The 11,957-nt window shown below is 35.0% G+C and overlaps 2 protein-coding genes across 2 annotated transcripts; both read left to right on the forward strand.

The window, feature by feature from the left end:
- The first annotated feature begins 7,354 nt into the window (after positions 1–7,354).
- LOC119665918 lies at positions 7,355–7,828 on the forward strand. The gene has a single exon (XM_038075178.1). It carries the CDS (start codon positions 7,355–7,357, stop codon positions 7,826–7,828), a length of 474 nt encoding a protein of 157 aa, XP_037931106.1.
- Positions 7,829–7,833: 5 nt separating this feature from the next.
- LOC119665919 lies at positions 7,834–10,686 on the forward strand. Its single transcript, XM_038075179.1, has 3 exons — positions 7,834–9,008; positions 9,114–9,939; positions 10,216–10,686. The coding sequence occupies exons 1-3, from the start codon at positions 7,834–7,836 to the stop codon at positions 10,684–10,686; spliced, it is 2,472 nt and encodes an 823-aa protein (XP_037931107.1).
- The last annotated feature ends 1,271 nt before the right edge of the window (positions 10,687–11,957 follow it).

The following is an 11,957-nucleotide window of genomic DNA, read 5'->3' on the forward strand; positions in this document are numbered from 1 at the left end:
CTTCTGATGTAAACTCGCTTAGTTTGAGCATCGTATACCCTGTACGCCTTACTAGAATCATTATATCCAACCATAACACATTTTGTTGCATTTTTCTCCCATTTGGTGCGCTGATCTTTGGAAATAATAACATATGCGTCACAACCAAAAACTCGTAAATGCTTAACTGTAGGTTTCTTTTTAAACCATTTTTCATAAGGTGTAGAACCTTCTAGAACTTCAGTTGATGTTCGATTTTTAAGATAAACTGCTGTATTTGTTGCTTCACCCCACAGGAAGGAAGGTACAATGGAAGGTCTCTTGCATGCGACATAGCTTTGGCACTTTCAACAATAGTTCTGTTTTGACGTTTGATAAAACCATTTTGTTCTGGTGATCTCGGAGTAGTGATTTCATGTTTGATGCTGTGCTGTAGTAGAAAATTTTCGATATCATCATTACAAAACTCTAAACCACCGTCTGAACGTAATCTTTTAATTTTATGTCCATCAGATTGAACATCTGCAATAAACTGCATAAGTTTCCCAATAACTTCAGTCTTGTTTTTCAAAAAATATACAAAGCAGTATCTGGAGTAGTCGTCTTTCAACAACATAAAATAGTTTGCTCCACCAATTGACTGCGTGCTCATTTTTCCACACAAATCAACGTGAAAAGTTTCAGCAGCATGCTGCGCACGGTTTGCACCTGTTTTTGGAAAAGATTCCCTGTGCTGTTTGCCGTATGTGCACCCTTTACAAAAAGGCATTTCTTTTGGAATGGATCCAACCTTCAAATCTGAAACAATATTTTTATTAATCATTTCTCGTAACGTTTTGAAATTTACACGTCCTATTCGTTCGTGCCAAAGTTTAATTGAATCAGAACAAACGACATTAAGTTCCGCAAACGCTGCTGCAAGTGGCTTCAAATTCAATTTGTACTTGCTAGCTGTTAAAACCGCTATGTTCGTTGTCTTCTGCGATCATTTTATTGTTTTTCATAAATAACACACGTCCTGTTCCTTTTTCAAATTGTACATCCATTGATTTAGCTGCTATTGATATAGAAATAAAATTTTTATCAAGATCAGGTACTAATAACACATAGTTAATTGTGTATACAGCATCAGCAACTTCTACTTTTATTTTTCCTTTTCCAGCAACACTTAAATTTCGCCCATCGCCAAGTCGAACATGATATACTGCATTTGGCAATTCAATATAATTCATAAATAACTCCCTCTGAAACGACATGTGATCAGTAGCTCCAGAATCTGCATAAGAAATATTTAAATTTTTGCTTTCAGTACTTGAACTTTTATGTAGAACAAATAAATGTGCATTTCTATTGTCAATTGTATTTGTCATTTTATCATTTTCTTCTTTTCGTACTACGAGTGAGTGTCTTTCACTTTTGGTGTATTGTTCTCTTTGCTTTTTACGGCATTCTCTTGCCCAGTGACCTTCTCTTTGACAATAATGGCACTTACCTGATGTTGTTGTTATTTGTGAGATTTTTACCTGATTTTGCTATATACGCAGATTTTATTGTACTATTTTATTGAGTGTCAGCTGAACGTAAAATCATAAGCGCCTCTTCGTTTACTAAATGCTCTGTCAGTTTTTCAACTTTCTGATCGCTTTTTGAAACAGCATACCAAGTAGTGCGTATATGATCAAACTTTGCAGGAAGTCTACTCAAAATCTTTGCTATTATCATCGGCACTTTTTGTTCAAGATCTATATCTTTCAAACGTTGCGCTAGTGAAGTTATTGATGCAATAAAGTCAATCATACTTTCTTCCTTACCCATCTTACATGTAATGAATTTTTCCAACAGTACTTGCGCTGATTGGTCATTGTTCTCTGAATGAACAGTTTGCAATCTGGACCACATTTGTGCAGCTGTCTCGCAATCACTCAAATATTTAAGTTGATCTAGTTCGATACCTCTCATTAAGAATACTTGTGCTTCAGCATCTTTTTCGTCCCAAACTGTTGCGTTGGCTGTAGTTCTAATTTCAGTGCCAAATATATACCTTTTAAGTTCATTTTATGTCATGTAGATGATCATTTGCCGGCGCCATAGCTGATAGTTCTGACCATTAAAGCGATGAATCCGATATGACTTCATTTCTGACATATCGACAGAATGTTCACTGATTGTTGTGTCAAAAATTACAACCTCAATTGAATCGTTTAAGTCGTTTCCAATAGCTGAGTCGGCTACCAAAGTACTTTGTACTTTCTGATGCGAGTTTTCCATACGAAAATCAAAAAAAATATGATGTTACCTTAGCACACTGGGCCCATAACCTGTTGTGATATTTTAACTTGATATCAATGGATTACTTTATTAAATCACTTCTACTGAATTTGATATAATATAATGAATAAAGATATATACATGTGATGTGATGTTTAACTAACACGTGAAAGAACAAAAGTATTTTCGGAATAAAAACCGGAAGCAAGAGAGACCTTTTTAACATAAGACAAGTGTTTGAAAATTAACAATAAAAGTTTCTATCCCAAAACGTAGTATTAGGATGTTACAAAAATGTTTAAAGAAAAGCGTAATATTCAACAGAAAACAATTCAATAAAAACACTAGGATTGAAATGGAATCCAAAATAGAATGAATTCCAATTCTCAATAAATATATTATCAAATGAGAAAATAACTAAAAGAATGGTAAAAAAAATTATTTAATCGCAAAATTATTTATACAAAAACTTTGGTAATTAAAATATGATTGGGATGAAAACTTAAATGAGCATATTCATAAACAATTCGAAGAATATAATAAAAATATACAAACAGTGGAATAAATTCGAGCTCCAAGATGGATGGAAGTCTTGAGTTCAGATAATTGGGAGTTACATGGATTCTCGAAGCCGCTTATGCAGCGGTAATGTACATCACTTGAATTAAATACAATAAATTTAAATTAATTTAAATATAATTCAAGTTTACGCACCCACATCTGATGCTCCTGATGATGAAATTGAAATATTTTGATTGTATTTTTAAATACAATCATTGATAAGAAGTACAAAGTCAAGAGATGTTCTGATGGTTATGGGTGACTTTAATGCCAAGATAGACCAAGGTACAGACGATGCTATTTTTGGCAAATTTGGCCTAGGTGAAAGAAACGAAAGAGGTGATCGTTTGGCTGAATTCTGCAGAAGTAATAAGTTGATTACTTCCAATACATTCTTTAAACTGCCAAAACGAAGACTTTATACCTGGAAGTCACCAGCTGATACAGCAAACAGGGTCATTCGTAACCAAATCGTCCTTATAACAATAAGTAAAAGATATAAGAACTCAATTAAATTCGCAAAAACTTTCTCCGATGCGGATGTTCCATCTGATCACAACTTGCTAGCTGTTAAAATCAGTATTAAGTTCAAAACGATAAGCTCAGCTCAACCGAGGAGTAAACTCAATGTACAGAAATTAAAAACCCCAGATTTGAGGATGCGAGTTGAAAATGAAATTGAAACGAAGTTATTAAGTTTACAACTCGACGACATGTCCATTGAGAAAATATCTATGAAAATTAAAAATACAATAATGGAAGTTGCAAATAATGAAGTGGGCGTGGTCAGATCTAGAAAGAAAGAAGTTTGGATGACAGATGAAATCCTGGAATTAATGGACGAAAGAAGTCGGTATAGAAATAAAGATAATAGCAAATATAAGGATATGCAGAGATCTATACGTGTTCTTATTAGAAAAGCGAAAGAAGAGTATCACAAAAAAAAAGTGAGGAGATAGAGGGTTATTAAAGAAGATACGATTTATTTAACTTACACAAGAAAATTAGAAACATGACGACATCTAAGAGAAGCACACTTATGGATACCGAAGGTAAATACGTAACAGAAAAAGACGAAACACTTCGCATGTGGGAAAGCAATATCCGAACTGTATTTGCGATCAACCGATCATCTCTGACAACCGATCTAAGTGATGATTCAGGTCCATATGTAACCTTAGATGAAGTTCAAAAAGTAATTGATGGTGCAAAAATAGGAAAACGGTGGGTTCTGACCAAATACCAACAGAATTGGTGAAGCTATTCAAAGATAATGGTATACGTAATTAAACAAGATTTTTTAATAAAATTTATAATACAGGTCAGATACCAAACGATTGGCTTCAATCTACATTTATTTCTATTCCAAAGAAAACTACACTAAAAACATGTGCAGATTTCAGAACACTCAGCTTGATGAGTCATATGTTAAAGATATTCCTCCGAATTATACATAATAGAATTTATCCAAAACTCGAGAAACAAAAGAGTGATACTCAGTTTGGTTTTCGCAAAGGGCTTGGTACTAGAGAAGCCTTGTATGGAATACGAGTCCTAATAGAACGTTACCATGACTATAACAGAGATGTCTTTTTATGTTTTGTTGATTTCGAAAAGCTTTCGACACTGTAGACATGGCAAACTCATAGAAATTCTGAAGCAATGCCGATTAGATGAAAAGTATATCCGAATAATAGCAAACTTATACTGAAAGCAGTACGCAAATGTTTGCTTTGATGGTTACTTAACGCAAGAAGTAGAAATAAAATGCGGGATTCACCAAGGGTGCATTTTGTCACCATTACTGTTTATATATACTCGGAGAATATTTTCAAAGAAGCACTACAAGATGCGATGGTTAACGGGGTACTTATAAACAATTTGAGGTACGCAGATGGTACAGTGCTTATTGCCGATTCAATAGAGGGCTTACAGAACCTGTTAGACGATGTTGCACTAAATTGCAGAGAAGACAGCCTAAAATTAAATTGCAGTAAAACCCAATATATGGTGGGAAGCAAACGTCCTATTCCTGGAGGAAGACTGACAGTATTTGGTTCAGCCATAAAATGAACCGATAAGTACAACTACTTGAGATGTCAGCTTAATGAGCAATGGGATAATAGTAAAGAAATACGTGTCCGAATTGAAAAAGCAAGGTCGTCTTTCATCAGAATGAAAAACTTGCTGTGTACCCGGGAGCTGTCATTACCGCTTAGAATAAGAATGCTGCGGTGCTATATATTCTCTATACTTCTCTACGGGACAGAGGCTTGGACGCTGTCTGTTGCATCGATGAATAAACTCGATGCTTTTGAAATGTGGTGCTACCGACGTATGACAGAAAAAATTACAAATACAGTGGTACTTCGGCGTGTCAAGAAAGAGACAGAAATATTAGAGACAGTAAAACACCGAGTTTTTTGAAGTTTTTGTAGTTTTTGGTCATATTCTGAGGCATCCGGAAAAGTATGAACTACTAAAATTAATCATTGAAATCAGAATTGAAGGTAGAAGTGGCCCTGGGAGACGAAAGATATCATGGCTTAATAATTTACGTCATTGGTTTAATAAAAATACAAGATCACTTTTTCGAGAAGCTGTAGATAAAATCAAAATAGCAGTCATGTTAGCCAACGTTCGAAGCGGACAAGGCACCTAGAAGAAGAAGAATACACATCAAAACCGGTTTACATATAAACCTATTGACTACAAAGAGAAAAGTTGAACCAATAAAAATAAGAAGGCTATTTCCAAGTGTTGACGAAGTTATACAAGCATACCGAGGCTTTTAACATCGGAGTGAAGTAAATACAAGCGTTCCGAGGCTTTTAACATCGGAGTGAAGTTAATACAAGCGTACCGAGGCTTTTAACATCGGAGTGAAGTTAATACAAGCGTACCGAGGCTTTTAACATCGGAGTGAAGTGAATGCAAACGTACCATCGAAGTAAAACACAGCAGAAAAAGCGTACCGAGGCGCTCAACAAATCAAATCAAATACTAACAGAGGACATCATGGAGATAGAAGAGATAGATCAAGTTATCCAACATCAAAAGGACATTGAAGGTGAGATCCAGAGGATCTGGATAAATTTTAAAAAGGATTCTTCTACAAGATATTCAAAGCAGTATTTTGAGACACGTTTGGAAAATTTGCGTCAGAAATGGGACGCATTTGAAGACAACAATGATAATCTGATCAAGAATTTGAAGCCTGATCATGAATATATCACAAAAAATTACTATGGCCAGTAAACAACAAAGACGGAATGAAATCTAAAATCGATTTAATAATGAATTGGAAATAATAAGGCAAATGGAGCAAAAGGAAGCTTAAGTATCAAGGCATCAAGTTATAAGAGGGCAAGAAGAAGCTCGGTCACTAAGGAATCAAGACATAAGTATCAATGACGAAGTCACCATCACCGGGCCATGTGATATCACGAACAAACGTTTAGCAATCTTAAGTACAAGTCTGTTGCAGATCAAAGAGACAATAGACTTAACGAAAAGTATTGAAACGTTACAGTTCAAATTGGAAAAATTGAAGAATTGTTGGGCAAAGATCTCACAATTAAACGATGAACAATCTTATCAATAAGTTATTGTCGCTCAGAGTTATAAGAACTGAGAATGCACAGGATTTAAAAACATTAGTGGATTCTTCTAGAGAAATGTTATATGGTATACGTAATTTAAATGTGGACACGTCAAGTTGGGATCCACTAATTATACAGATACTGCTTCCAAAATTAGATCGTGAAACCAGAAAATTATATTAACATTCAAGAGGGGCATCCACACAAATACCAAAATTGAGCAGCTTATACGAGTTTATCGAGAGCAGAATTAGAGGATTGGAGGCAATTCAAGACACAAATCGCGAAAATAAGAATAATTTTCGACCAACAGCAGTAAATACAAAAACGCATGTAAATACAATACATACGCTATGTTTAGTGTGTAATGGTGACCACCAATCAATTCGATGTTCAAAGTTTCTGAATATGAAGGTGCCGGAACGTCGTGAAAAGATTATGAGCGCCAAATTATGTTTTAATTGCCTTCAGAGTGGGCATTTTAGTAAGTTGTGCTTGTTTAAAAAAAGATGTGCAATTTGCGACAAAAAACACCATCAACTTATTCATGAACAAGTTAAGGGCAAACCAACAGTCACAAATAACATAAGTAAACAGAGGATGCCAACATTGAAGAACACCACAGAGACCGAAGTGGCAGCGTCGTACAACATCCAAAAGGAAAAAACTGTTTTACTAGCAACAGCAATGGTAATTATAAGGACTAAAAAACAAGTTAATCCGATACGAGCGCTTCTTGATCAAGGATCACAATCTTGTATAATAACAGAACAATTAGCAAGATCAATCAGAGCACCACTGACCAATTATCAAACTCATGTAAAAGGTATCAATGGACAAACAACAAGCGTTATAGCCAAATGTTCATTAGAAATTAATCTATACATGATGAAAATAAGAGCTGTCATATCGAAACAATAGTGTTACCAAAAATCACATCAAAAATGCCAAAAGCAGAATTCACGCCAGGAAAATGGTCGCATATTGATGGATTGCAGTTAGCAGATCCTTGGTATGCTGAACCAAAGAAAATACAATTGTTAATCGGGTCGGACGTATTACCAGAAGTGTTTAAAGAAGGATTAATTAAAGGGCCAGACAACTCTCCAATGGTTCAAAACACATTATTTGGATGGATATTATCAGGACCTTTAGATGTAGAGCGTACAATCACAAACAAAATAATGTTATGCTCCATGGCTTGCGAAAGCAGTGACCAGTATTTAAAACGGTTTTGGGAATTAGAGGAAATTCCAAATGCAGACTTAAGAACAGTAGAAGAAAGGCATTGTGAGCGACATTATGATTCAACTTGCACCCGCGATAAAACAGGACGATACATCGTTAGGTTACCACTGAAAAATGATCGAGAAACGTTAGGTGAATCCAGAAAGAGTAGCAAGAGTAAGAGTATGTGAGCTTTATGCGAGAGTATATCAAGCTGGGTCACATGAAGGAAGTTAATGAGAAACCAAAGACAAAGGTATATTATTTGCCGCATCATGCAGTTATTAAAGAAGACAGCACGACAACAAAACTTCGAGTGGTGTTTGATGCGTCCGCAAAAACGACATCAGGACAATCACTGAACAGTATTATGATGACAGGTCCTACATTACAAAAGGATTTATTCATTCTATTATTGCAGTTGAGAATGTTTAAAATAGTTTTTACGGCTGACATTGAAAAAATGTATCGGCAAATACTGATTCATCATGATGATAGAGATCTTCAACGAATTTTATGGAGAAACGATCAGAAAAAACCAATAAAAGAATACAAATTGAACACGATTACATATGGTACTGCATCAGCACCATATCTTGCCATCAAGACGTTGTTTAAGCTAGCAGAAGACGAGAGAATTAATTATCCTTTGGCAAGTGAAACCTTAAATGAAAAATTTTATGTAGACGATTGTTTGGGAGGCGCTAATACGATTAAAGAGTGTAAACAAGTACAAGAAGAATTAATCCAATTATTGCGGAAGGGAGGTTTTAATTTAAGAAAATGGGCATCAAACGAACCGGAAATGTTGACGAATATCCAGATAAAAGACATTGAACCAGGGTTAGAGATGCAATTTAACAACGACCAAGCGATTAAAATTTTAGGAATAAAATGGTGTCCTAAATTGGATCAATTTGAATTTAAAATAAATACCACGTCATTCAGCTCAAAATACACAAAAAGAGCAATTCTAAGTGATGCTGGAAAACTATTCGATCCATTTGGTTGGTTGTCACCTGTAACCATTAAAGCAAAAATTATGATACAAAAATTGTGGATGCTAGGAATTAGTTGGGATACAGAGATCCCACCCAATCTACAGGCACAATGGGAAGAATTTAAATTGAGATTACCTGCAGTTCAGAAGATAACCATGAAAAGATGGACACAACATTCAGAGAATAGTTTAATCGAGTTACATGGATTTGCAGATGCATCAGAAGCAGGATATACTGCAGTTGTATATACAAAGGTTATCAATGCAGAAAAGGTTACAATATCCCTAGTAGCATCAAAAACCAAAGTTGCGCCTATTAAGCAGGTATCATTAGCCCGATTGGAGTTATGCGCAGCTGTGCTATTGATAAAGTTGATTAATTACATTCAGAAGAATAACAAGATTACCTTTAGTAAAATTATTGCATGGTCAGATTCAAAAATTGTATTAAATTGGCTAAGGTAATACCCAAATAGATGGACTACGTTTGTAGCAAACAGAGTATCGTATATTCAGGATACGTTTAAGGGGCAATTTAGATTTGTTCCAGGAAAAGATAATCCAGCAGATATTTCATCAAGGGGAGTATATGGTGACAATCTTATTTCAAATATATTATGGTGGCATGGTCCAAACTGGCTAATAAAAGATGAAGGAAATTGGCCAGAAAATGATGAAGTAATAGATTTGAATCTTATTCCGGAAACCAGAAAAACTGCAGTATGTACCGTCGTGGACGTTACCAAAGATGAAAATATTATTAATCGATTTTCTTCATTAAAGAAACTTCTTCGAGTGACAGCTTATTGTCTTAGATTCGTTTATAATTGTCATAAAAAGAAATCCGAAAGAAAGATCGACAATCTGTCGGCAGACGATATCGATGCAGCAGAAATTGTGTTGGTGAAGCAGGCACAAAAATGTTTTTCAGATGACATCAGACGGCTTAATCTTCAGAAACAATTAATGAAAAGTAATAAGTTGTGTTCATTAAACCCATTTGTTGACAGTGCAGGAGTACGAAGAGTGGGCAGCAGATTAAGAAATGCAGATTTATCTGACAACCAAAAGTATCCAATAATTTTACATACAACGAGTACTTTGGCCAAGCTCATAATCAATCAGGCGCATATTAATACGATTCATGGAGGATTAAAACTGACGCTTAACTACGTTCGGGAAAAATTTTGGATTATTCGTGGAACAATCGCTGTGAAAGCTTGCATCAATAAATGTTTAAAATGTTTTCGAATAAAGGCAAAAGGACAATCTCAATTAATGGGAAGTTTACCAACACCAAGAGTAAATTTCTCGAGGCCATTCACACACTGCGGCATAGACTATGTAGGGCCATTACACATTAAATGCTCGCAATTCAGGGGAATTAAAACACATAAGGCGTATATAGCTATTTTTGTATGTCTGGCAACAAAGGCAATTCACATTGATTTAACTTCAGATCTGACATCTCAAGGATTTTTAGCAGCACTCAAACGAATGATAAGCAGACGTGGCTCAGTACATCATATTTATAGCGACAATGGTACCAATTTTACAGGTGCAAACAACACTTTATAGAAGATTCAAATAGAGAATCATCTAGCTGAAACAGGTATACGTTGGTATTTCATCCCTCCTGGCTCACCTCACTTTGGTGGTCTCTGGGAATCGGGAGTAAAATCCATTAAATATCATCTAGCTAGAATTATAGGTGACCAAAAATTGATATACGAGGAATTGAGTACGGTCTTAATTCAAATCGAATGTTGTCTTAATTCACGGCCACTCTGTCCATTAACAGACAACATTGAAGATCTTAATGCACTTACACCAGGACATTTCATTGTGGGATCGTCATTAATGACTCCAGCTCATGATAGTCTTATTAACTTTACAGAAACTAGCCTAAAAAGATGGAAGATTGTGCAGAAAATAAAGCAAGACTTTTGTAAACGGTTGTTCCAAGACTATATAAGAAATATTCAACAACAGAGATACAAATGGACAAAATCCATACCAAATTTAGAAGTTGGTCAACTAGCATATTGAAAGACGAAACATAAATATCACCGACGTGGCCTCTAGGCAGAGTTATAGAAGTTCATACAGGAACAGATGGCTTAACCCGAGTTGCTACAATTAAAACCCAAAAGGGGATAGTAAAACGTACAATCCAAAAAATATGTCTTCTACCAATCACTGATAATGTAAAAGAAGGTCATATTCCGTCAAACCAGGAGAAGTTCCCAAAATTATTTAAAGAAGCAACATTAATCAAAGCAGAATCAGACACTCAAAATATGTTACCATTTGGAAACACTATCAGAAATAAAGAAGTAGTTTCGACAAAGTCCACTGCAGGAGATCCTAAAACGCGACGACAATGGTTATCGGCTAGGCAATCAAAATCGACAGTTCTTGCTATATTTTTGGCATATCTCACATTAGGAACTACATTAGCAACACCCACTATAACATATCCCGAATCAGGATTATTCATTGAAGGATTAGGCAAAGCAAAAATACAAAGAGGAACACTTAGAACCACTATCACATTTAAAATCCGTGACATAATTCAAGATCAAAGGAACATTAATAACACCATAAAACAATTAACAATGTTGTGTACCAAATCAAAGGCTGTCAATCCTTATATACAATGTGACGATTTAGTTTCCAATTTAAGTCATGAGAAGAAATCCCCGAGGAATATTAGGTACAGTGTTAACAACACTTTTTGGTGTAAACGATGAAGTGTATCACAACATTGAAACGTTGGATCAAAATCAGAAATTATTGATCCAAAATACTAAATCAAATGCTAGAATCATGATATCCACAATAGCGGCAGTAAACAACACGGAAACTAAAATCATCAACAAAATCAACAGCTTTAGTAAAAGACTAAACGAAGGATTGCAGGCTATCAGTCAGATGCAAGGTTGGCATGATATCGGAGAAGGAAATAAACTGAATATATATGTACTTAATTCATATATAATGGCATCCAATTACATTCGAGAAATAGAAGCAAAATATAATAAGATCTTCAATGTATATTTAAAACGCTGTCATATTTATGAATTCCTTTCGCATGATGAAATCAATGATATTATAACTCGATGTTCCTCAAAAATTGGACCAGAAATGTATGTCTTACCAATTCCGATGAACAGGTTGGAACATGTTCGAGATACTGACAACGTTATAATTTATGGTTATTTCACAATCAGCGATATAGAAGAATATTTTTTTTTTTTTTTTTTTGAAATCCATTTATTTATTACAATCTGTCAGGAATGAATGACAATAAGTAATAT

This window comes from Teleopsis dalmanni, chromosome 1, assembly GCF_002237135.1.
Source record: "Teleopsis dalmanni isolate 2A chromosome 1, ASM223713v2, whole genome shotgun sequence".
NCBI classification, from domain to species: domain Eukaryota; kingdom Metazoa; phylum Arthropoda; class Insecta; order Diptera; family Diopsidae; genus Teleopsis; species Teleopsis dalmanni.

What these genes read in the sequence shown, in the direction of transcription:
- LOC119665919 (XM_038075179.1), top strand. Translation starts at nt 7,834, where the DNA reads ATGCGAGAGTATATCAAGCTGGGTCACATGAAGGAAGTTAATGAGAAA. An exon ending in GCAGCTGTGCTATTGATAAA is followed by an intron (nt 9,009 to 9,113) that starts GTTGATTAATTA and finishes ATACCCAAATAG; the next exon opens with ATGGACTACGTTTGTAGCAA. An exon ending in GAAGTTTACCAACACCAAGA is followed by an intron (nt 9,940 to 10,215) that starts GTAAATTTCTCG and finishes AACACTTTATAG; the next exon opens with AAGATTCAAATAGAGAATCA.
- LOC119665918 (XM_038075178.1), top strand. Translation starts at nt 7,355, where the DNA reads ATGCCAAAAGCAGAATTCACGCCAGGAAAATGGTCGCATATTGATGGA.